Source organism: Mobula birostris, chromosome 1 (assembly GCF_030028105.1).
Source record: "Mobula birostris isolate sMobBir1 chromosome 1, sMobBir1.hap1, whole genome shotgun sequence".
NCBI classification, from domain to species: Eukaryota; Metazoa; Chordata; class Chondrichthyes; order Myliobatiformes; family Myliobatidae; genus Mobula; species Mobula birostris.
Genome location: NC_092370.1, coordinates 253,054,210 through 253,081,547, shown reverse-complemented (window position 1 = coordinate 253,081,547; position 27,338 = coordinate 253,054,210). Strand labels below are relative to the sequence as shown.

The 27,338-nt window shown below is 45.9% G+C and overlaps 1 protein-coding gene across 1 annotated transcript in view; it reads right to left on the bottom strand.

Annotated features, from left to right (window-relative positions):
* Positions 1-27,338, bottom strand: part of flvcr2b (FLVCR choline and putative heme transporter 2b) — a 254,612-nt gene that overhangs the window by 21,432 nt on the left and 205,842 nt on the right. Inside the window, exon 9 of the mRNA XM_072274816.1 lies at positions 21,965-22,023. Coding sequence (XP_072130917.1) covers positions 21,965-22,023 — 59 coding nt within the window. The remainder of the gene's footprint in view (positions 1-21,964; positions 22,024-27,338) is intronic.

Here is a 27,338-nt window from a genome sequence, read left to right as displayed (position 1 = left end):
TGTTCCCTCCTCAGCAGATATGACCGGAGGAGCAGCAAAGCAGTACCTAACTGACCTGGCTATTGTTAGTTATTTATTATTTAGATGTGGTGGCCCACACACGCGGGACTCGAACCGCCATTGGGAGCCGCGGGCAGACACGCGGTAGCGCGTTTGGAACTACCCGCTCGGGGTGGACCTTCCGGGGACAGTCTGAGGTCACGTCTGCCCCGCGGGTCGCAGGGACCCACGGGAGGGGAGATTTAAGCGTGTGATTTTGAATCAGTAAAGGCATTCTGAGTTCAGCTGTCTCTGCCTCTGTGTTTCTTTAGTGGCGTGTTTGCGCGCAACTGCATTGGTGACCCCGACGTTCCAGACGGCATCTGGAGCCGGCGACTCAGCGACCAGCCATGAGTTCCAGCAACTCGCACAGCGCAGTCTCTCTGAAGCTCCTGACTTTCTGGGCCACTCAGCCCCACGTTTGGTTCGAGCAGGCTGAGGCTCAGTTCAGTATCAGAGACAGCTGACACCACGTGGTACTACTACGTGGTCAGCACGCTCGACCGGGAGATCGACTTCTTGGGCCACAGAGTCAACCGACATGGCGCAGTTCCCCTACCGGACAAGGTCCAGGCTATCCGCCAGTTCCCCAAGCCCAGCATGGTCAAGGGCCTGCAGGAGTTCGTAGGGATGGTCAACGTTTATCATTGGTTTGTGCCGGCGGCGGCACGTATCATGAGACCCTTGTTCAGCCTGATGGCCGGCAAGGCCATAGAAGTAGCATGGGACGCGGAGACCACGGAGGTGTTCGAGCAGGCCAAGGAGGCGCTGGCAAAGGCGGCCCTCCTAGTGCACCCGAGAGTCGATGTACCCACGGCACTCACAGTTGACGCTTCCGACACGGCCGTCGGCGGAGTCCTGGAGCAGATCGTTGAGGACCAGTGGTGACCACTCGCTTTCTTCAGCCCGCACCTACGGCCACCAGAGGTGAAGTACAGCACTTTCGACAGAGAGTTGCTAGCACTCTACCTGGCTGTACGGCATTTCTGGTACTTCCTCGAGGGAAGGGAGTTCACCGTGTATACAGACCATAAGCCCCTCACCTTCGCACTGGCCAAGCCATCGGACCCATGGTCGGCTCGGCAGCAGAGTCTTTTATATCAGAATTCACCACGGACGTCCGCCACATCGCAGAGAAGAACAACGTCGTCACCGACACACTGTCTCACCCCTGTCTCCACTCAGTAGGCATATCATCCTCAGGAATACACTACGCAGCACTGGCAGAACCACAACGGTCGGACACCCGAGATCCCGGCTTACCGCACCACTGCTTCGGGGCTCTAGTTGGAGGATGTCTCCATCGGCCTGGCAGCGGATCGACTCCTGTGCGATGTGTCTACCGGCAAACCCCGACCCGTGGTACCAGCAGCATGGAGGCGCCGGGTGTTCGAAACGCTGCACGACCTGGCCCACCCGTCCATCCGGGCGTCCATCAGGCTGGTAGCAGACAGATTCGTCTAGCACGGTTTGTGCAAACAGGTCGGACACTGGGCCAGGACCTGCGTACACTGCCAGACCGCCAAAGTCCAGCGGCATGTGAAGGCTCCCCTCCAGCAGTTCCAGCCGACGCACAGGAGGTTCCAACACATCCACGTGGACATCGTCGGCCCCCTGCCAGTCTCCCGGGGCGCCAGGTATATTTTTACCATGGTAGACAGGTTCACCAGATGGCTGGAAGCCCTACCGCTCGCAGACACGTCCACTGAGTCCTGCGCCAGGACGCTCATTGCAAACTGGATCGCCAGGTTTGGCCTCCCAATGGACATCACCTCCGACAGAGGGGCGCAGTTCACACCTGGTTTGTGGACAGCACTGGCGCAGCTCCTGGGCACCCAGCAGCATCACACCACAGCGTACCATCCCTGTGGACAGCACTGGCGCAGCTCCTGGGCACCCAGCAGCATCACACCACAGCGTACCATCCCCAGTCCAACGGTTTGGTACAGCGATTCCACCGGCATCTCAAGTCGGCCCTGATGGCATGCCTCAGGGGCCCCAACGGGACAGATGAGCTTCCCTGGGTCCTACTGGGCATCCGCACAGTCCCCAAGGAGGACCTGGACACCTCCTCGGCAGAATTGGTCTACGGTGCCCCCCTGACGGTTCCAGGCGAGTTCGTACCAGAGGCCCGAGGTTCGGAAGAAACTCCAGCAGCGGTGCTAATGAGGCTGCGGGACAAGGTAGGGACCCTGGCACCGGTCCCGACCTCCAGGCGTGGTCCCACGCCATCCTTCAGCCCTAAAGACCTCGGAGACTGTGAGTATGTTTTTATTCGCAGGGACATGCACAGGTCACCTCTACAGCAGCTGTACGAGGGACCCTTCAGGGTGATCCGGCACAATGGAGCCACGTGTGTCCTGCAGGTGGGTGGCCGGGAAGAGACTTTTACAGTGGACCGCCTCAAACTGGCGCACTTGGACATTCAGCAACCAGCGAGGCCGGCCACACAGACTGGGGGCTCCACTCCCCCAATGGACGTTTCTGGGGGGAGGGGGGGCGGGGGGGGGTGTGGCGACCCGCACACGCGGGACTCGAACTGCCATTGGGAGCCCTGGGCAGACACGCGGTAGCGCGTTTGGAACTACCTGCTCGGGGCGGACCTTCCAGGGACAGTCTGACGTCACGCCCGCCCCGCGGGTCGCAGGGACCCATGGGAGGGGAGATTTAAGCGCGCGATTTTGAATCAGTAAAGGTATTCTGAGTTCAGCTCTCGCTCCCTCCATGTGTTTCTTGAGTATCGCGTTTGTGCGTTACTACATAGAGATACTTACTTCAGTGGTTGGTAAGTTGATGGAGAAGATCCTGAGATTTATGAACATTTGGAGAGGTATAATATAATTAGGAATAGTCAGCATGGCTTTGTCAAAGGCAGGTCATGCCTCACGAGCCTGACTGAATTTTTTGAGCATGTCACTAAACACATTGATGAAGGTAGAACAGTAGATGTAGTGTATATAGATTTCAGCAAGGCATTTGATAAGGTACCCCACGCAAGGTTTATTGAGAAAGGAGGCATGGGATCCAAGGGGACCTTGCTTTGTGGATCCAGAGTTGGCTTGCCCACAGAAGGCAAGGAGTGGTTGTAGATGGGTCATATTCTACATGGAGGTTGGTGACCAGTGGTGTCCCTCAGGGATCTGTTCTGGGATCCCCAACTCTTCATGATGTTTATAAATGTCCTGGATGGGTTAGTAAATTTGCTGATGACACAAAGGATGGGGTGCTGTGGATAGTGTGGAGGGCTGTCAGAGGTTACAGCGGGACATCGATAGGATGCAAAACTGGGCTGAGAAGTGGCAGAAGGAGTTCAAACCAGATAAGTGTGAGGCAGTTCATTTTGGTAGGTCAAATATGATGGCAGAATATAGTATTAATGGTAAGACTCTTGACAGTGTGGAGGATCAGAGGGATCTTGGGGTCTGAGTCCATAGGACACTCAAAGTTTTCGTGCAGGTTGACTGTGTGGTTAAGAAGGCATACGGTGCATTGGCCTTCATCAACCATGGGATTGAGTTCAAGAGCTGAGAGGTAATGTCACAGCTATATAGGACCCTAGTCAGACCCCACTTGGGAGTACTATGCTCAGTTCTGGTCACCTCACTACAGGAAGGATGTGGAAACTATAGAAAGGGTGCAGAGGAGATTTACAAGGATGTTGCCTGGATTGGGGAGCATGCCTTATGAGAATAGTTTGAGTGAACTCGGCCTTTTCTTCTTGGAGCGACGGAGGATGAGAGGTGACATGATAGAGGTGCGTAAAATGATGAGAGGCATTGATTGTGTGCATAGTCAGAGGCTTGTTCCCAGGTATTGAAATGGCTAACATGAGAAGGCACAGTTTTCAGCTGCTTGGAAGCAGGTACAGAGGAGATGTCAGGGGTAAGTTTTTTACACGCACTCACCACTCTCTGCGTAATGGGCTGCTGGCGACGGTGGTGGAGGCGGATACGATAGGGTCTTTTAAGAGACTCCTGGATAGGTACATGGAGCTTAGAAAAATAGGGCTATGGGTAACCCTAGGTAATTACTAAAGTACATGTTTGGCACAACATTGTGGGCCGAAGGGCCTGTATTGTGCTGTAGGTTTACTACGTTTCTATCTGTACGGCGTGGAATAGGCACTTACAGCTCTGTGAGCCGTGCCACCAGCTATCCCCGAATTTTAAACCTTGCCTAAACCTAATCAAGGGATGATTTACAATGACCAAATAACCTACTACTGGGTACACCTTTGGCCATGTGATCTTGTGGAAAACATACAAGCTCCTTACCAAGGAAGCAGGGATTGAACTTCGAATTCTGACACTCTGAGTTGTATTAGTGTCATGCTAACTGTGGCGCCCTTATCTCCACATCGGAGATAATAATATGTGCAAGGGCTGCTATGTGCCTTCCACCAGTACATTCAGCATGTTTGCAAATCACCTCACCAGCTCTGCAGCTCTTGAGATGACCTGAAAGAGGCTTAAAGCTGCTACACAAATGCAGCCCTTTCAGTCTGCATGCCCTTTGATAAGAATCGCAGGATAGAAGAGAACAGAGAAATGAACACTGTCATGTTAACATGCAGCAGGTCCAAGTAAAAACCAAATGTGATCACAAGAAAGGTTCGTGATTACACATCCCCATAATTACAGTTCGCAATATAACAGTACATCCTTTCCCACAAACAAAAGGTACTGGATAGGAATTTCTGAATGAGCATTGATTAGATTATTGATTTTTAAAGGCTTAGGAGAGAAGCTGAGAAATGTCAAAGCTATTTGACATGTTTAGTTTTTACAGTGATGATTAGGATTACAACAATGACAGGGACAATATTTGTGGGGAATAGTGATTCAAACGTATAGTAAAGTAATGAAGTGACATGCAATCTAACCAACTGGTAGACAGCTGGCAGTTGATATACAGAGCAAGGACAGTTGCGACATATTGTCTTCTGTTTCTAACCATGAGCTGTCCTTGGGGTGCTTGGGATGTCTTGAGAACTAATTGAGAACTGGATACTCAAGAGTTTCTTAGCCAAGGAGGAGCGATTTCAGAGCATCGGAGAGATTGCTTCCTGGACTGTCTGTTGTGGGAGCATTTAAGGTCTAATCAGCAGGAAAAAAATGGACACTTTTGACATTTACAGGCAACTGGAACGAAAGGAGTGTCTTGAGGAATACAGTGTATGTAGGGGGGAAGTGAAAAAAAAGGGGCTATGGAAAAACCCTTGGTAAGTAAGGTAGTATCCCAAGACTTTCTGTAAGTAAAAAAAACTTTATAAGGACTCAAGGCAACACACACAAAATGCTGGAGGAACTCAGCAGGCTAGGCAGCATCGATGGAAAAAAGTACAGTCAATGTCTCAGGCCAAGATGTCTCAGCCTATAAATGTTGACTGTACTTTTTTCCATAGATGCTGCCTGGCCTGCTGAGTTCCTCCAGCATTTTGTGTGTGTTGCTTGAATTTCAAACACCTGCAGATTTTCTCTTGTTTGTACTACAAGAACTCAGTGGGTGAGGCAACATCTAAAGATGGAAATGGATAGACAGTATTTTGAGTTGAGACCTACACTCAGGGCATATGAAGGATTTTGACTGAAACACTGACTGCACATTTCCCTCCTCAGATGTTGCCTAACCCGCTGAGTTCTTCCAGCATTTTGTTTTTTTTTTACTCCAGTGATGTGTGGAGCCAGGCAGGGTCCTCACGGAATATTTCTCATTTGCATTCACGAAGGAGATGACCTTCCGGTTTGAGATGGTGCTGGTGAAACACAGTGACGACTTACTGACAGCAAACAAAACTACCAGCTACTTTATTAATCACTTTTTCTGGAAAACAATCACTGCAATCAACAGCCTGCAGCTTCCCTTTCGGAGCTGTGGTTTTGAACTGCCAGTACAGCCTGGCATTTTTGTGCTGCGAACTGAACTCTCGAAAGGGCGGGATGGTTGGGGTGCGGCGAATCAGAATCAGGTTTATTATCACTGGCATGTGACGTGAAATTTGTTAACTTAGCAGCAGCAATTCAATGCAATACATAATCTAGCAGAGAAAAAGAAGTAAATAAAATGATAAGTAAATCAATTACAGTGTACGTATATTCAAAGGATTAAAATAACGTGCAAAAAAAATACTGTATATTAAAAATGATAGTGTTCAAGGGTTCAATGTTCATTTAGGAATCGGGTGGCAGAGGGGAAGAAGCTGTTCCTGAATCACTGAGTGTGTGCCTTCAGGCTTCTGTATCTCCTACCTGATGGAAACAGTGAGAAAAGGGCATGCCCTGGGTGCTGGAGGTCCTTGATAATGGACGCTGTCTTTCTGAGACACTGCTCCCTAAAGATGACCCAGGTACTTTGTAGGTTAATACTCAAGATGGAGCTGACTTGATTTACAACCCTCTGTAGCTTCTTTCAGTCCTGTGCAGTAGCCCCCACCTCCTCCATACCAGACAGTGATGCAACCTGTCAGGATGCTCTCCACAGTACATCTATAGAAGTTTTTGAGTGTATATGTTGACATGCCAAATATCTTCGAACTACTGACGAAGTATAGCTGCTGTCTTGCCTTCTTTATAACTACATCAATATGTTGGGACCAAGTTAGGTCCTCAGAGATCTTGACACCCAGGAACTTGAAGCTGCTCACTCTCTCCACTTCTGATCCCTCTATGAGGATTGGTGTGTGTTCCTTCATCTTACCCTTCCTGAAGTCCACAATCAGCTCTTCCATCTTACTGAAGTTGAGTGCCAGGTTGTTGCTGCGGCACCACTCCACTAGTTGGCATATCTCACTACTGTACGCCCTCTCATCACCACCTGAGATTCTACCAACAATGATTGTATCGTCAGCAAATTTATAGATGGTATTAGAGCTATGCCTAGCCACACAGTCATATGTATATAGAGTAGAGCAGTGGGCTAAGCACACACCCCTGAGGTGTGCCAGTGCTGATGGTCAGCGAGGAGGATATGTTATCACCAATCCACAGAGATTGTGGTCTTCCGGTTAGGAAGTCGAGGATCTGACTGCAGAGAGAGGTACAGAGGCCCAGGTTCTGCAACTCCTCAGTCAGGATTGTGGGAATGGTGGGATTCGCTCTCTCTGGGCAGCCCAGCACGGCACAGCAGCAGCGGCCTTTCGGATCTGGTGTTACTTTAATTTAATTTTAAGGCACAGGTTTTGATTAGGGCACATGGATAACAGAGCGACTATCTACCATCGCCAGATACTGCTACAATACAGAGATCGCCCAAAAACAAACCTTCATCAAGACCTGCTGGTTAAATTACGCGACCTCGGCTTGCTGAGGGGATCGGGCCTACTGTCCTCGGAGTCGCCTGATGCCGGTGGCCGGAGGTGGAGAGGTCGTAAGCGGTGTGCGAGGAAGTGGAAGTGAGGCAAGCGGGCAGGAGTCTGTGCCAGGCAGAAAGCAAACCCTAGCCGGCCGGCTCTCCCGTCCATTCTGCTCTCCAATGTCTGCTCCCTGGACAATAAATTGGACTACATCTGACTCCAACGAAATACTCGGCGGGAGTACAGAGTCTGCTGTGCATATGTTTTCACGGAAATGTGGCTCTCCGATGGAATCCTGGACGCCGCCATTCAGTTGGACGGGCTTGTCTTGTTTTGAGCAGACAGAGACGCAGCTCTCTCCGGTAAGACTCGCGGTGGTGGCTTGTGTGTTTACATCAATACGGAATGGTGCAAGAACTCTGTGCTGGTTTCCAGATACTGCTCATCGCTAGTGGAGTTTGTGACTGTTAGATGCAGACTATTTTATTTACCACGGGAATTCACCACTGTCCTTATAGTTGGTGTGTACATTCCCCCCAGCGCTAATGCTAAGTAGGTGTTCTGTGAACTGTATGGGGCTATTAGTGAGCTGCAGCTCGTACTCCCTGATGGACTGTTTATTGGCGCCGAAGATTTTAACCACGCGAACCTTAAGTCAGTGCTCCCCAGATTCCATCAGAACGTGGACTTTGCAATGAGAGGGGAGAACGCGTTGGACATTGTTTACACAAACATTCCCGACGTGTACCGGGCGGAGCCCCGACCCCACCTCGATTACTCAGACCACATCTCTGTTATGCTAATCCCAGCATACAGACCGCTCGTCAGACGCTCCAGACCAGTTCAGAAGCAGCTGAAAACCTGGCCAGCAGGAGCCATCTCTGCTCTTCAAGACTGCTTTGAGCACACTGGCACATGTTCAGGTAGGCTGCAACCGATGGCAATTCTACCAACTTAGAGGAGTACACGGCATCAGTGACAGACATTTACACTACACGCTGCATCCCTAAAGCGAACAGCATTATGAAGGACCCTACGCACCCCTCATACAAACTCTTCTCCCTCCTGCCATCTGGCAAAAGGCACCGAGGCATTCGGGCTCTCACGACCAGACTATGTAACAGTTTCTTCCCCCAAACCATCAGACTCCTCAATACCCAGAGCCTGGACTGACGCCAACCTACTGCCGTCTACTGTGCCTATTGTCTTGTTTATTATTTATTGTAATGCCTGAACTATTTTGTGCACTTTATGCAGTCCTGGGTAGGTCTGTAGTCCAGTGTAGTTTTGTGTTGTTTTACGTAGTTCAGTGTAGTTTTTGTATTGTTCATGTAGCACCATGGTCCTGAAAAACATTGTCTTGTTCTTACTGTGTACTGTACCAGCAGAAATGACAATAAAAAGTGACTTGACTTGACTTGATTAAATGCTGAGCTACAGTCAATGAACAGCATCCTGATGTAAGTGTTTGTGTTGTCCAGGTGGTCTACAGCCGTGTGAAGAGCCATTGAGATTGCATCTGCATTAACCTATTGTGACGACAGGCAAATTGCAGTGGGTCCAGGTCCTTGCTGAGGCAGGAGTTCAGTCAGGTCATAACCAACCTCTCAAAGCGTTTCATCACTGTCGATGTGAGTGCTACCAGGCGATAGTCATTAAGGCAGCTCAGATTATCCTTCTTTGGCACTGGTATAATTGTTACCTTTTTGAAGCAAGTGGGAACTTCCGCCCGTAGCAGTGAGAGGTTGAAAATGTCCTTGAATACTCCTGCTAGTTGGTTGGCACAGGTTTTCAGGGCCTTACCAGGTACTCCATCGGGACCTTCCGCCTTGCGAGGGTTCACTCTCTTTATAGACAGCCTAACATCAGCCTCTGAGACAGAGATCACGGTCCTCTGGCGCAGCAGGGATCTTCACAGCTGTAGTTGTGTTCTCCTTTTCAAAGTGGGCATAGAAGATGTTGAGTTCATCTGGTAGTGAAGCATTGCTGCCATTCATGCTATTGGATTTGGCTTTGTAGTAAGTGATGTCCTGCAGACCCTGCCAGAGTTGTCGTGCATCTGATGTTGCCTCCAACCTCATTCGAAATTGTCTCATCACCCTTGATATAGCCCTCTGCAAATCATACCTGGTTTTCTGGCACAGGCCTGGGTCGCCAGACTTGAATGCCACAGATCTAGCCTTCAGCAGATGATGTACCTCCTGGTTCATCCACAGCTTTTGGTTTGGGAATGTGCAGCAAGTCTTTGTAGGCACCGACTCATCCACACAGGTTTTAATGAAGTCGGTGACAACTGCAGCATACTCATCCAGGTTCAAAGATGAATCCCTGAATACGGTCCAGTCCACTGATTCAAAGCAGTCCTGTAGGCGCTCCTGTGTTTCCCTTGTCCATACCGCTTGGTCCTCACTACTGCTGCTGCAGTCTTCAGTCTCTGCCTATACTCAGGATGTAGAAGTACCGCCAGGTGATCAGACTTCCCGAAGTGAGGGCGTGGAACAGCACGGTAGGCATTTTTGATGGTGGTGTAGCAATGGTCCAGTGTGTTGTTACCTCTGGTATTGCAAGTGATCTGTTGATGGTAAATGCTTTGTGATTTTTTTCAGACTGGCCTGGTTAAAATCTCCCAAAACGATGGTGAAGGCATTAGGGTGTGCTGTTTCGTGCATGTTGATTCCATTGCTCAGATCATCTAAAACCTGCTTGACATTGGCCTGAGGTGGAATGTATACTGCCACCAAAATGACCCCGGAGAACTCCCATGGTAGGTAAAATGTATGGGTCAAATTAAGAGAGTAAGGAACAAGCCAATGTTTGGCCATTACTGGAATGGACCTGGAGTTAATCTGAGGTAGCAGATCTGCGATGAGGTCGAGTCAAGGTAATGGGGCCCATGCCTGAGAAAGATGAACGACTGATGTTGGCCTGATTTAAGCACCAGGCCAGATTGAAAAGCTTGGACACAGGTCGAATCAAGGCAGTGCTGCCCAGGCCCGAGAGCATATCAACGTGGCAGGGGCTGGGTCTAAGTGCAGTGTGAGAGCCGATATTTGGCCGATTTAAATGTCGAGTCATATTGAAAAGGACATGATGTCAAGGAGAAAGACAAGTGTTCAGCTCACTGCTTGGCAGGGTTGACTCATTTCTGTGCTGAACTGAGGTTGTGGCCTGAAACTAACAGGCTCCTAGACTGGCTGTAATGATGAACTGGCACTGTGGCTGTGAAATCACTTTCACAAGCTTGAGATTTGAATGTTATTTGCTTACTTTTAATTGTTTGCATGATGTGTTCTTTTTTTTTACACACATTGGGTGTTTGACAGTCTTTTTGAACGAGATCTGTTGGGTTTCTTTGTTTTGTTAGGTGTAAGGAGATGAATCTCAAGGTTAAATATATACTTTGTTGAATAATACATACTTTGATAAATATATTTTGGATGTTGTGAACGACATAAAAGATAATTAATTTAATGAAGGTTACATGAAATCTCCAATAGTCATGGGAGATTTCAATGCACATCAATTGGGAAAATAAGATTGGTAATGGATCTCAAGAGAGTGAGTTTGTTGAATGCCTATGCTTTTTAGAGCAGTTTGTCGTTGAGCCTACTAGAGGATCTTCTATACTGAATTGGGTGTTATGTAATGAACCAGAGGTGATTAGGGAGAGTAAAGTAAAATTTTTGAACTCTTAGGGGGCAGTAATCACAATACGATTGAGTTCAACTTGAAATTTGATAGGGAGAAAGTAAAGTCTGACGTAGCAGTATTTCAGTGGAGTAAAGTCAATTACAGTGGTATGAGAGAAGAGTTGGCCAAAGTAGATTGGAAGGAGATGCTGGCAGGGATGTCAGCAGTGCCGCAATGGCTTGAGTTTCTGGGAAAAATGAGGAAGGTGGAGGATAGATGTATTCCAAAAACGAAGAAATACTAAAATAGCAAAATAGTACAAACATGGCCGACAAGGGAAGTCACAGCTAATCTAAGAGCAAAGAGAGGGCATACAACAAAGCAAAAATTAGTGGAAGACAGAGGATTGGGAAGAGTTTAAAAACCTACAGATGGCAATTAAAAGAGTGATTAGGAGGGAAAAGGTGAAATATGAAAGCAAGCTAGCAAACAATATTAAAGTGTATAGTAAAATTTTATTCAAGTATGTAAAAAAGTACAATTGAAATGAGAGTGGATATAGGACCACTGGAAAATGAGGCCAGAGAAATAAACACAGTGAGCCAATGAGATGGCAGATGAATTAGATTTCCTCTTGTTTGTGAAAGAACTGAGTATTTCTCATTAGTCTTCACCGTGGAAGACACTAGCAATGTGCCAGGTGTTGAAGGGTGTGCTCAAAAAGCTGAAAGACCTAAGTCACCCGGACCAGAGAACTGCACCCTAGAGTTCTCAAAGAGGTAGCGGTAGAGATTGCGGAGGCATTAGTAATGATCTTTCAAAAATTATTAGACCCTGGCATGGTGCCAGAGGACTGGAAAACTGTAAATGTCACTACACTCTTTCAGAAAGGAGGAAGGCAGCAGAAAGGAAATTGTAGACCAGTTAGCTTGACCTGTGGTTGGGAAAATGTTTGAGTCAATTGCTAAGGATGAGGTTATGGAGTACTTGGTGACACAGGATAAGATAGGATAAAGTCAGCATGGTTTCCTTAAGGGAAAATCTTGCCCAACGAATCTGTTGGAATTCATTGAGGAGATTACAAGTAGGATAGATGAAGGGAATGCAGTTGATGTTGTAAATTTGGACTTTCAGAAGGCCTTTGACAAGGTGCTACACATGAGACCGCTAACAAGACAAGACCCAGGGTATTTTTTTTCTTGAATCCTTTCCTGGTTGACTGCCGGTGACTAGTGGTATTCCACAGTGGTCGGTATTGGGACAGTTTCTTTTTATGCTGTATGTCAATGATTTAGATGATGGAATAGATGGCTTTGTTGCCAAGTTTGCAAACACTGGTGGAGGGGCAGGTAGTGGTGAGGAAACAGGTAGGCTGCAGAAGGACCAAGACATATTAGGAGAATGGGAAAGAAAGTGGCAAATGAAACACAATGTTGGAAGATGTATGTTCATGAACTTTGGTAGAAGAACTAAATGTGTAGACTTATTTTCTAAATGGGGAGAAAATCCAAAAATCTGAGATACAAAAGAGACTTGGGAGTCTTTGTGCAGTTCAGCCTGAAGGTTAACTTGCAGGTAGAATCAGTGGTGAGGAAGGCAAATGTAATGTTAGCATTTATTTCAAGAGGTCTAGAATACAAGAGCAAGGATGTGATGCTGAGGCTTTATAAAGCACTGGCGAAGCTTCACTTTGAGTATTGTGAACAGTTTTGGGCCCCTCATCTTAGAAAAGATGTGCTGGCATTGGAGAGAGTCCAGACGAGGTTCACAAGGATGATTCTAGGAATGAAAGGGTTATCATACGAGGAACGTTTGATGGCTCTGGATCTGTACTTGTTGGAATTCAGAAGGATAAGGGGGGGATCTCATTGAAACCTTTCGAATGTTGAAAAGCCTAGGTAGAGAGGAGATGTTAGGGTTAAGTCTCTTATGCAGAGATTAGTGAGTGCGTGGAATGGGCTGCCGGCCATGGTGATGGAGGCGGATACGATAGGGTCTTTTAAAAGACTCCTGGATAGGTACATGGAGGTTAGAAAATTAGAGGGTTATAGGTAACCCAGGTAATTTCTAAAGTGAGTACATATTCGACACAGCATTGTGGGCCAAAGGGCATGTATTGTGCTGTAGATTTTCTATGTCCCTATATTCTCCCCATTTAGATAATAGTCGGCAACTACTGTTCCTTTTACCAAAATGCATTATCATACACTTCCTAGCACTGTATTCCATCTGCCAATTTTTGCTCATTATTCCAATTCGTCTTAATTCCTGCTGCAATTGCATTGCTACCTCAGCACTGCCTACCCCTCCACCTATCTTCATATCCTCTGCAAACTTTGCCACAAAGCCATCAATTCCATTTTCTAAATCATTGACAAACAATGTGAAAAGTAGCAATCCCCTGAGGAACATCACTGGTCACCAGCAGCCAACCAGAAAAGGCCCGTTTTATTTCCACTTGCTGCCTCCTTCCTGTCAGCCATTATACATGCCCGTGTCTTTCCTGTAACGCCACAGGGTTTATCTTGTTAAGCAGCATCTTTTTATCTTGAAGATTTTATCATTAGGCTCCAAGTACCTCGAAATCTCATCTTTAATAATAGACACCAGCACTTAACCAGTCACTGAGGTGAGGCTAACTGGCCTACAATTTTCTTTCTTGCGCCTTCCTCCCTTCCTAAAGAGTTGAGTGTCATTTGTAATCTTCCAGTCCTCTGGGGCCATGCCAGAATCAAGGGATTCTTGAAAGATCATGACCAATGCATCTGCTATCTCTTCAGCAACCTCTCTCAGGACTCTGGGACGTAGTCCATCTGGCCCAGGTGACTTATCCACCTTAAGACCTTTGAATTTGCCTAGCCCTTTTTCCTTTGTAATAGAAATGGCACTCACTCCTGCTACCCGGCAATCACGGTCCTCTGGCACACTGCTTGTGTCTTCCACAGTGAAGACAGATGCGAAGTACCCATTAAGTTCATCTGTCATTTCTTTGTCCCCCATTACTACCTCACCAGCATTTTCCAGTGATCCAATATCAACTCTCACTTCCCTTTTACTCTTTATATAACTGAAAAAAAACTTTGGTATCCTGCTTTAAATTACTGGCTAGTCTGCCCTCATATTTAATCTTTTCCCTTATAGCTTTTTTAGTTGCCTTTTGTTGGATTTTAAAAGCTTCCCAATCATCCAACTTCCCACTCACTTTTGCTACCTTATGTACCCTTTCCTTGGCTTTTATGCAGTCCTTGACTTCATTTGTCAGTCATGGTTGCCTACCCCTGCCATTTGAGAACTTCTTCCTCTGCGGGACATATTTGTCCTTCGCCTTGTATTCCCAGAAATTTCGGCCATCTCTGGTCTGCCATCATCCCTGCCAGTATCCTCCTCCAATCCACCTGTGGAAGCTCCTCTCTCAGCCATGATTGAATGGCACAGCAGACTCAATGGGCCAAATGTCTAAGGGACGGCTTTTTAGAACAGCTTGTTGTTGAGCCCACTAGGGGATCGGCTGTGCTGGATTGGGTGTTGTGCAATGATCTTGAGGTGATAAGAGAGCTTAAGGTTTGGAAACCTTGCGAACAAAGATCGCAATATGATCAAGTTCACTTTGAAATTTGAGAAGGAGAAACTAAATTCCAATGTGTCGGTATTTCAGTGGAATAAAGGAAATTACAATGGCATGAGAGGGAAACTGGCCAAGGTTGACTGGAAAGAGACACTAGCAGGAAGGACAGCAGAGCAGAAATGGCTGGAGTTTCTGTGAAAAATGAGGGAAATGCAAGACAGATATATTCCAAATAAGAAATTTTCAAATGGAAGAAGGACACTACCCTGGCTGACAAGTGAAGTCAGAGCCAAAGTAAAAGCAAAAGAGAGGGCATACAAGGAAGCCAAAGCTAGTGGGAAGAAAGAGGATTGGGAAGCTTTTAAAAACTTGCAGAAGGAAACTAAAAAGGTCATTAGGAAGGAAAAGATGAATTATGAAAGGAAGTTGGTGACTAATATCAAAGAAGATACTAAAAGCTTTTTTAAGTATATAAAAGGTAAAAAAGAATTGAGGGTAGATATAGGGCCAATAGAAAATGACGCCGGAGATGGCAGAGGAACTGAATACGCATTTTGCATCAGTCTTCACAGTGGATGACATCTGCTATATACTGGACATTCAAAAGTGTCAGGAAAGTGAACTATGTTCAGTGAAAATTACGTCTGAGAAGATGCTCAGGGACCTTAATGGTGTGAGGGTGGATAAATCTCCTGGACCTGATGGAATGCACCCTCGGGTTCTGAAGGAAGTAGCTGGAGAGATTGCGGAGGCATTAACAATGATCTTTCAAGAATCGATAGAATCTGGCATCGTACCGGATGATTGAACAATGCAAATGTTACTTGGCTATCTAAGAAAGGTGGGAGGCAGCAGAAAGGAAACTTATAGTCCTGTTACCTGACAGCAATGGTTAGGATGTTGTTGCAATCGATTGTTTGGGATGAGATTACGGAGTACCTGGAGGCACAAAACAAGATATGCTAAAGCCAGCATGATTTCCTGAAAGGAAAATCCTGCCTGACTAACCTACTGAATTTTTTTGAGGAAATTACAAGCAGGGTAGACAAAGGAGATGTAGTAGATGTGATGTACTTGGATTTTCAGAAGGCCTTTTACAAGGTGCCGCACATGAGGCTGCTCAGCAAGATAAGATCCCATGGAATTACAGGGAAGTTACTAGCATGAGTGGAGCATTGGCTAGTCAGCAGAAAACAGAAAGTGGGAATAAAGGGATCCTATTCTGGCTGGCTGCCGGTTACCAATGGAGTTCCACAGGGGTCGGTGTTGGGACCGCCGCTTTTTACGATTTATGTCAATGATTCGGACTATGGGATTAATGGATAAATTTGGCTAAATTTGGATAAATGTGGCTAAATTTGTCGATGATACAAAGATAGGTGGAGGAATGGGTAGTGTTGAGGAAACAGAGAGACTGTAGAGAATTTTAGATAGTTTAGGGTAATGGGCAAAGAAGTGGCAAATTAAATACAATGTTGGAAATTGTATGGTCATGCACTTTGGTGGAAGAAATAAATGGGCAGACTATTAAACATAGAAACATAGAAAATAGGTGCAGGAGTAGGCCATTCGGCCCTTTGAGCCTGCACCGCCATTCAGTATGATCATGGCTGATCATCCAACTCAGAACCCTGTACCAGCCTTTCCTCCATATCCCCTGATCCCTTTAGCCACAAGGGCCATATCTAACTCCCTCTTAAATATAGCCAATGAACTGGCCTCAACTGTTTCCTGTGGAAGAGAATTCCACAGATATTATTTAAATAGAGAGAGAATTGAAAATGCAGAGATGCAAAGGGACTTAGGAGTCCTTGTTCAGGATACCCTAAAGGTTAACCTCCAGGTTGAATAGGTGGTGAAGAAGGTGAATGCAATGTTGGTATTCATTTCTAGAGGTATAGAAAATAAGACCAGGGATGTGATGTTGAGGCTCTATAAGGCACTCGTGAGACCACACTTGGAGTACTGTGTGCAGTTTTGGGATCCTTATTTTAGAAAGGATATACTGACATTGGAGAGGGTTCAGAGAAAATTCATGAGAATGATTCCAGGAATGAAAGGGTTACCATATGAGGAACATCTGGCAGCTCTTGGGCTGTATTCCCTGGAGTTCAGGAGAATGAGGGGGGATCTCATAGAAACATTCTGAATGTTAAAAGGCCTGAACAGATTAGATATGGTAGAGTTATTTCCCATGGTAAGGGAGTCCAGGACAAGAGGGCACGACTTCAGGATTGCAGGACGTCCATTTAGAACAGAGATGTGGAGAAATTACTTTAGTCAGAGGGTGGTAAATCCGTGGAATTTGTTGCCACGAGCAGCTGTGGAGGCCAAGTCATTGGCTGTATTTAAGGCAGAGATAGATAGGTTCTTGATTAGCCAGGGCATCAAAGGGTATGGGGAAAAGGCATGGGCGTGGGGATGACTGGAAGAATTGGATCAGCCCATGATTAAATGCCACAGCAGGCTTGATGGGCCGAATGGCTACTTCTGCTCTTATATCTTACGGTCTTAAGGTTTTAAATGCCCTAATTCTGCTTCTTTGTCTTATGGTCTAATGGTCACATCTGTTTAAGTCATAGCATAAGGGTTGATAAATCTCCAGGGCCAGATGAGATCTGACCCATGTTGCTACAGGAAGCAAGGTAGGTGATAGCTGAGGCCTTGACAGAGATTTTAACATCCTGCCAGCCAAGATTGAGATGCCAGAAGATTTGAGGGTCGCTAATGATGTTCCTTTCTTTAAGAACATTAAGAACATAAGAAATAGGGGCAGGAGTAGGCCATCCAGCCCATCGAACCTGCCCCTTCATTCAATAAGATCATGGCTGATCTGTCCGTAAACTCAGCTCCATCTACCTGCCTTTTCCCCATAACCCTTAATTCCCTTACTATGTAAAAACTTATCTGCTGGCAACTGTTTCTTAAATATTTTTATTGAAGAAGCCTCAACTGCTTCCCTGGGCAGAGAATTCCACAGATTCACCACTCTCTGGGAAAAACAGTTTCTCCTCATCTCCATCCTAAATCTTCTCCCCTGAATGTTGAGGCAATGTCCCCTAGTTCTAGTCTCACCGAACAATGGAAACAATTTTTCTACTTCTATCTTATCTATCCCTTTCAAAATTTTGTATGTTTCTATAAGATCCCCTCTCATTCTTCTGAATTCCAGAGAGTATAGTCCCAGGCGACTCAATCTCCACTCATAGGTTAATCCCTTCATCCCTGGAATCAATTTGGCAAACCTCCTCTGCACTGCCTCCAAAGCCAGTATATCCTTCCTCAAGTATGGAGACCAGAACTGCACACAGTACTCCAGGTGTGGCCTCACCAGTACCCTGTATAGTTGCAGCATGACCTCCCTGCTCTTGAATTCAATCCCTCTAGTAATGAAGGCCAACATTCCGTTTGCCTTCTTAATAACCTGTTGTACTGGCAAGCCAACTTTTTGCAATTCATGAACAAGTACTCAGAAGTCCCTCTGCACAACAGCATGCTGCAATCTTTCACCATTTAAATAACAGTCTGTTCTTCTATTATTCCTTCCAAAGTGGATGATCTCGCATCTACCAACATTGTATTCCACCTGCCAGACCTTGGCCCACTCACTTAACCTATCTATATCTCTCTGCAGACTCTCCACATCCTCTGTACAATTTGCTTTTCCACTCAGTTTAGTGTCATCAGCAAATTTTGCTACGCTACACTCAGTCCCCTCTTCCAAATCATCAATGTAAATGGTAAACAGCTGCGGGCCCAGCATCGACCCCTGCAGCACCCCACTCACCACTGACTGCCAACCGGAGAAACACCCATTTATCCAACTCCCTGCCTTCTATTGGTTAACCAATCCACTATCCATGCCAATACACTTCCTCCGACTCCATGCATCCGTATCTTATTTATAAGTTTCTTGTGCGACACCTTATCAAACGACTTCTGGAAATCCAAGTATACGACATCCACCTATTCCCCTCTACCCACTGCACTCATTCTGTCCTCAAAGAACTCCAGTAAGTTTGTCAAACAGGACCTGCCCTTTCTGAACCCATGCTGCGTCTGTCTAATGGAACCACTCCTTTCTAAATGTTTCGCTGTTTCTTCCTTAATGACAGCTTCAAGCATTTTCCCGACTACAGATGTTAAACTAACTGGCCTATAGTTGCCTGTCTTTTGCCTACTTCCTTTTTTAAAAAGTGACGTGACAATTGCTGTCTTCCAATCCGCCGGGACCTGCCCAGAGTCTAGAGAGTTTTGATAAATGATTACCAACGTGTCTACTATAACCTCTGCCAATTCCCTCAGCACCCTGGGATGCATCCCATCAGGACCAGGGGACTTATCTACCTTCAGGCCCTCTAGTTTGCTCATCACTATCTCTTTAATAACAGTGATTTTTTTGAGGTCCTCACCTCCCATTTCATCCATAACATCCTTCTTTGGCATATTAGATGCGTCCTCCACCATGAAGACCGACACAAAATAGTTGTTCAATGCCTCAGCCATTTCCTTATCACCCAATATCAATCTCCCTTTCTCGTCTTCCAAGGGACCTATGTTGACTTTAGCTACCCTCTTCCGCTTTATGTATTTATAAAAAAAATCTGTTTTTATATTTTGTGCTAATTTACTTTCATACTCTATCTTCCCTTTCCTTATTTCTTATTTAGTTGTTCTCGTTACTTTTTAAAGTTTTCCCAATCCTCCAGTCTCCCACTACTCTTTGTGACTTTGTACACATGAGCTTTTAATTTGATACTATCTTTTATATCTTTAGTTATCCAAGGCTGGCTCTCCCCACACTTACTGTCCTTACTTTTGACTGGAATATATTTCTGTTGAGCACTGTGAAAAATCTCTTTGAAAGTCTTCCACTGTTCCTCAACTGTCTTACCAAATAGCCTGTGCTCCCAGTCTACACTAACCAAATGCTCCCTCAACCCATTGTGGTCTCCATTGTTTAGGCATAATACACGAGTTTTAGATCTAACTATTTCATTCTCCATCTGAATGCGAAATTCAATCATACCATGATCACTCTTTCCAAGAGGATCCCTGACTAAAAGATTGTTAATCTTACCTGTCTCATTGCACAGGACTAGATCTAAGATAGCATTTTCCCTTGTAGGTTCACTAACATGCTGCTCAAGAAAGCCATCACGGATGCATTCTATGAAGTCCTCCTCAAGACTGCCTTGACCAACCTGATTCACCCAATCTATGTGGAAGCTGGCGTGTGGCCAAGTGGTTAAGGCATTCGTCTAGTGATCTGAAGGTCGCTAGTTCGAGCCTTGGCTGAGGTGGCATGTTGTGTCCTTGAGCAAGGCACTTAACCACACAGTGCTCTGTGACGACACTGGTGCCAAGCTGTATGGGTCCTAATGCCCTTCTCTTGGACAACATCGCTGGCGTGGAGAGGGGAGACTTGCAGCATGGGCAACTGCTGGTCTTCCATACAACCTTGCCCATCCAAGGCGCAAATCCATGGTCTCACAAGACTAACGGATGCCTATTAAATTAATGACAACTGCCGTTCCATTCTTATAAGCCTCAGTTATTTCTTGGTTAATCGCCTCTGCCACTGTAATATTTTTATTAGGTGGCCGATAGACAACTCCCACCAGTGATTTTTTTCCCTTTACTATTCTTAATCTCTACCCAGATGGACTCAACATTCTGCTCCGTAGATCTTATATCGTATCTCACAATCGCCATGTTCTCATTCCTAATCAAGAGCGCCACCTCACCTCCTCTGCCTTCCTGCCTATCTTTCTGTATTACCTGATACCCTTGGATATTTAATTCCCAGTCATCTCCACCTTGCAACCAGGTTTCTGTAATGGCCACTAAATCATATGCCTTGGTAAATATGCCACAGGTTCACTAACCTTGTTTCTAATACTACGGGCATTTAGATAAAGTGCCTCTATACTCATCGTCCTTTTAGAATCTAGTGACCTATGCAATTTTTGCTTTTTACTTTTATGCTCTCTACTCTCACTTTTTTCTTCACTAACTCTAGCTTTGGTCTCTGGTCTCTGCATCACTTCTCTCTTCTTTTCTGTGTGGGTTCCCATCCCCCTGCCATGTTAGTTTAAAGGCTCCAAAACAGCACTAGCAAACACTCTCCCTAGGATATTGATCCCAGCCCTGCCCAGATGTAGACCGTCCGGACGGTACTGGTCCCACCTCCCCCAGAAGCGGTTCCAATGCCCCAAGAATCTGAAACCCTCCCTCCTGCACCACCACTCAAGCCACATATTCATTCTAGCTATCCTGCTATTCCAATTCTGGCTAGCACGTGGCACCGGTAATAATCCTGAGATTATTACCTTTGAGGCCCTACTCTTTGATTTATCTCCTAGCTCCCTAAATTCAGATGTAGGACCTCATCCCGCTTTCTTCCTATATCGTTAATACCTACATGCAGCACGACAGCTGGTTGCTCACCCTGCCCTTTCAGAATGCCCTGCAGCCTCTCTGAGACATCTCTGACCCTTGCACCCGGGAGGCAACACACCATACGGGGGTCCCGTTTGCAGCCACAGAAGCTCCTCTCTATTCCCCTTACCATGGAATCCCCTACCACAACAGCTCCACCACTCTTCTTCCTAGCCTTATGCGCAGCAGAGCCATCCTTGCAAAGAACAGCAGGGATAATCAAGGTAACCACAGGCTGGTGAGTCAAACACCACTGGTGGAGAATACAGTAAGGGCTCCACTATTTATTTGTAAAAATATATTTCTTAGTGTAATTTATATATTTTATTATTATGCATTACACTGTACTGCTGCCACAAAACAACAAATTTCACGACATATGCCAGTAATATTAAACCTGATTCTTATTTTGGATAGGATTTTTGTCCACTAGGAAAGTCAATGGCTGATCAGAGTTAGTAGTCATCCGTTTGTACAGAAAAATCCTGTCTCTGATTATAAGAAGGACGTAGAGAATTTGGAAAGAGTGTAGAAGAGGTTCGCCAGGATGCTGCCTGCACTAGAGAGTGTTAGCTATAAGGAGTGGTCGGACAAATTGAGATTGTTTTCTCTGGAGTGTTGGGGAGTAAAGAGAGATTTGATAAAAATTAAGATTATGAAAGATTTAGAAAGCCAGTATCTCTTTTTCCCAGGATTGAAATGTCTAAGACGAAGGGGGTAAGCTTAAAGGCGATGTGCAGGGCACAGAGAATGGTGGGTGTCTAGAATGCATTGGCAGGAGTGGTGAAGGCATTTAAGAAGCTCTTAGACAGGCAAATGAACGTGCGGAGACTGAGAATATTGCTGGGACAATCATGGCATTCCTGTGAATTGGGAACAACCAATCAGCAATTCCTGTCCACAGTACCCTTTTGGAAAGGATGCCAAAGAAAGTGGTTTCCCCAACAGAGAAAGATTGTGCATGCAGGTGTACGAGGACTGAAGCAGAGTTTACTCACGGACTCCTCTCTCGCATGCATGTTTGCCTTCTGTCTCCTGAGATCCGATTTAATTACAGCTGTCAAATGTGAAGAATGACATCGTTAGTTCCTTCTCACCACTTTTCATTTGCATTTTCATATTTTCTTTCACTAATTGTAATCAGGATTGATTGAAGTAAAAGAAAGTGCAAATCAGGGGGCACCTGCACTGAAAGGTAATATTAACTGAAGTATCTTAGCTCTGACGTAACGGTCACTTGCTCTGCCCCTCGCCCCATAAATACCACCCAGCATCTAAAGTGGAACACTCGAGTGAAAGAGTCACGTCTCACACCAGTCCTGTGACCTGGCAGCACCATTAACAAAGTCATTCACTTCCAATAGCAAACTCTCAGCTGCTAGGGAAAGCAGAAAATGACAGTGGCAATCAGAGATTGGAAGCAAGAGAAGAGGAGACTCTCACAGGTTGGCGAATGTGCATTCAAAACCAGCGCTGAACAGGGTTTCAGCTTTGAGCAGTGGCCAATCAGATTGAGATTGATTAGCAAGGGCAAATAAACATAAGGCACAGGCATTGTTAGAGTGAGGATTTGAGGCTTTAGCGCTTCAAGGATTCAGCGAGGAGAGGATTGAGTGAGAGAAGGCAAAAAGCGAAAGGTAGTGTTTTTTCAGTTTAGTTATTGTTTCCTTCTTTATATTTGCTCAGTTAGAACCGTAGAGATTCCAGGTAGGATAGTGAAATGCTCCTCTTGCAGGACATGGGAAGGCAGGGAGACCTCCAGTGTCCCTGACCACTTCACCTGCAAGAAGTGCATCCTGCTGCAACTTCTAACTCTGTGTTACATTGTTGGAGTTGGAAGTGGATGAATTCCGGATCATTCGGCAGGCTAACAGGGTGATAAACAGGACATATGAAGAAATAGTTACACCCAAGGTGCAGGACACAGGAAACTGGGTGACAGGAAGGGAAAAGCGGTTAAATAACCAGTGCAGTGTACCCCTGTGGCCATCCCTCTCAACAACAGGTATACTTTGGATACTGTTGAGGGTGGGGGTATGATCTAGTGGAGGGAAATGTTCTGTGACCTAGAAGGAAAGGTAGTCGGGGAGAGCGGGGGAGAGGGGAGGAGAGGTGAGCTGTGGTGGTAGGGGGGATGCATTAGATAGGGGAACAGAAAGTTGGTTCCGTGGACGAGAATGAGATTCCTGGATGGCACGTTGCCTCTGGGTGCCAGGGTTCAGGACATCTCGGATCGATTCCTCAGAATTCTTAAGTGGGAGGCTGAGCAGCCAGAGGTGATGGTCCATATAGGTTCCAATGACAAAGGTTGGAAGAGGGACGAGCTTCTACAAAGACAGTGCAGGGAGTTAGGTGCAAAGTTAAAGGACAGGACTCCAGGGTTGTGATCGCAGGATTGTTACTTGTGCCACGTACTAGTGAGGCCAGGAAAGGGTAGAGGGATGGTGTAGGAGGAAGGATTTCATATTTTTGGATCACTGGGCTCTCCTCCAGGAAAGCTGTGACCTGTACAGAAGAAATTTTACTCTGTACGATATCCAGTTACCTGTAGTGTCATCAAATGCGTCAATCTTTCTCTTTTTATAGTTATTATCACCCACTATTCACTGTTTATCAACCCATGAATTCTTCCATTTCAGTTTTTTAACTCGACTGTTTCTGTCCCTTTAAAAGAAGCATGTGCTGCGTTGTGCTGTGTTTTTTAATTTACCTTTTCTCATGGGCATATAAAAAATCTTAACACCTTGTGTTTGTTTTACAAGTACCTTAGTGCCACTGTTATACTTGTAACTCCAAACATAAAAGTAATTTAATGGAAAAAAGAGAGAGTCCAAAATGCGAGTCTAACTCAGTTTTACATGATCCCGATCCCTCCATTTCCTGCATATTCATGGGTCTATCTAACAACCTCATAAATGCCACTGTGCTATTTCACTCACAGAGGCTTGAGTGAGAGAAGGTGAAAAAGTTGTATGTAGATTGCTCAGCTAGGACAGTAGAGATGCCAGGGAGTTGAATGCTCTTCTTATGGGTCACGGGAAGGCAGGGAGAACCCCAGTGTTCCCGATGTCTATACCTGGGAGGACTGCAGACAGCTGAAACTTCTAACACTCCACATTAAGGAGTTGGAGCTAGAACTGGATGAACTCCAGATCATTCAGGAGGCTGAAGGGTGATAGAGGGGTAGTTACACCCAAGGTACAGGACACAGGAAACTGGGCAACACACATAAAATGCTGGAGGAATTCAGCAGGCCAGGCAGCATCTATGGAAAACAAGTACAGTTGAAGTTTTGGGCCGAGACCGAGATAAGGTGGATGATCTTGTTGCCCTATTACAGATGGCCAGGTATGATGCTGTGGCCATCATTGAATCGTGGCTGAAGGATGATTCTAGTTGGGAGCTGGATGTTCAAGGTTACATGTTGTACCAGAGGGACAGGAAGGGAGGCAGAGTGGGATGACGTGGCTCTGCTGGTGAAGAGTGGCATCAAATCAGCAGGAAGCTGTGACACAGGATCATAAGATGTTGAATCCTTGTGGGTTGAGTTAAGAAACTGCAAGGGTAAGAGAACCCTGATGGCAGTTATATACAGGCCTCCCGACAGTGGCTGGGATGTGGACCGCAGATTACAATGGGAAATAGAAAGGGTGTGTCAAAAGGGAAATGTGATAATTCATGGGGAACTTCAAAATGCAGGTTGGTAATGGATTGCGACAGTGAGTTTGTTGAATGCCAACAAGATGACTTTTTAGAGCAGTTTGTCGTTGAGCCTATTAGGGGAACAGCTATAGTGGATTGGGTATTAAGTAATGAATTAGAAGCGATTAGGGAGCTTACGGTAAAATAACTCAGGAGGCAATGATCACAATATGATTGAGTTCAACTTGAAGTTTGGTAGGGGGAAAGTAAAGTCTGATGTAAGAGTATATCAGTGGAGTAAATGAAATTACAGTGGTATGAGAGAGGAGCTGGCTAAAGTAAATTGGAAGAGACGCTGGCAGGGATGACAGCACAGCAGCAATGGCGTGCATTTCTAGGGAAAATGAGGAAGGTGCAGGACAGATGTATTCCAAAAACAAAGAAATACTCAAATGGTAAATAGTACAACTGTGGCTGACAAGGGAAGTCAAAGCTAATGTACAAGCGAAAGAGAGGGCATACAACAAAGCAAAAAAGTTAGTGGATGAAGGGGATTGGGAAGCTTTTAAAACCTACAGAGAGCAACAAAAAGAATCATTAGATGTGGAAAGGATGCTTTCCGTTGTGGGGAAATCTAGGACAAGAGGGCACAGCCTCAGGATAGAAGGGCGTCCATTTAAAATAGAGATGCGGAGACATTTCTTTCACCAGAGAGTGATGAATTTGTGGAATTTATTACCACAGACAGCTATGGAGACCAAATCGTAGTGTGTATTTAAGGTAGAGCTTAATAGGTTCTAGATTGGGCAAGGCATCAAGTTCTTTTAAGAGACTCCTGGATAGGTATATGGAGCTCAGAAAAATAGAGGGCTATGGGTAAAAATAGGTAATCTCTAAGGTAAGGACATGTTCAGCGCAGCTTTGTGGGCCAAAGGGCCTGTATTGTGCTGTAGGTTTTCTATGTTACAGGGAGAAGGCTGGGGAGTGGGGTTGAGGGGAAAAAAGGATCAACCACGATCCAATGGCAGGGCAGACTGATGGGCCAAATGGCCTAATTTTGTACCTATGTCTTTTGTCTTATGGTCTTAATTCCCTTGTCAGCCATGGTTGCCTTCCCGTTTCATTTGAGAACAACTTCTTCTGTGGGACGTACCTATTCTGTGACATATCTGTCCAGTGACTAATGGTGTTCCACAGGGGTCGGTGTTGGGACCACTTCTTTTTAATGCTGTATATAAATAATTTAGATGTTGGAATAGGTGGCTTTGTTGCCAAGTTTGCAGATGATATGAAGATTGGTGGAGGGGCAGGTATTATTGAAGAAACGGGTAGGATGCAGAAGGACTTAGACAGATGAGGAGAATGGGCAAGAAAGTGGCAAATGAAATACAATGTTAGAAATTGCATGGTCAAGCATTTTGGTAGTAGAAATAAACATGCAGACTATTTTCTAAATGGGGAGAAAATCCAATAATCTGAGACACGGAGGGACTTGGGAGTCCTCGTGCAGAACACCCTGAAGGTTAACTTGCAGGTTGAGTCGGTGGTGAGGAAGGCAAATGCAATGTTAGCATTCTTTTCAAGAGGTCTAGAGTACAAGAGTAAGGATGTGATGCTGAGGCTTTATAAGGCACTGGTGAGGCCTCACCTTGAGTATTGTGAACAGTTTTGGGCCCCTCATCTTAGAAAAGGTGTGCTGGCATTGGAGAGGGTCAAGAGGAGGTTCATAAGGATAATTCCAGGAATGAAAGGGTTATCATACGGGGAATGTTTGATGGCTCTGGAACTGTACTCACTGGAATTCAGAAGGATGGGGGGGGGGGATCTCATTGATCGAATGTTGAAAGGCCTAGATGGAGTAGATGTGGAAAGGATATTTCCCACGGTGGAAGAGTCTAGGACAAGAGGGCACAGCCTCAGGATAGAGGGCACCCTTTCAAAACGGAGATGCAGAGAAATTTCTTTAGCCAAAGGGTGGTGAATTTGTGGAATTTGTTGCCACATGCAGCTGTGGAGGCCAGGTCGTTGGATGTATTTAAGGCAGAGAGATTGATAGGTTCTTGATTGGACATGGTATCAAAGGTTACCAGGAGAAGGGCAGGAACTGGGGTTGAGGAGGAGAGGAAAAAAAGGATCAGCCATGATTGAATGGCAGACTAGACTCGATGGGCCAGATGGCCTAAATCTGCTCCTATGTCTTATGGTCTTATCCTGCACCTTGTGAACTATTCCCAGCAACTTCAGCCATCTCTACCCTATCATTATCCCCACCAGTATCCTCCTTCAATCCACCTGGGCAAACTTATAGAAACATAGAAAGCCTACAGCACAATACAGGCCCTTCGGCCCACAAAGTTGTACCGAACATGTCCCTACCTTAGAAATTACTGGGGTTACCCATAGCCCCCTATTTTTCTAAGCTCCATGTACCTATCCAAAAGTCTCTTAAAAGACCCTATCGTATCCATCTCCACCATCGTTGCTGGCAGCCCATTCCACGCACTCACCACTCTGAGTAAAAAACTTACCCCTGACATCTCCTCTGTACCTACTCCTCAGCACCTTAAACCTGTGTCCTCCTGTGGCAACCATTTCAGCCCTGGGAAAAAGCCTCTGACTATCCACACGATCAATGCCTCTCATCATCTTATACACCTCTATCAGGTCACTTCTCATCCTCCGTCGCTCCGAGGAGAAAAGGCCGAGTTCACTCAAGTCAAGTCAAGTCAC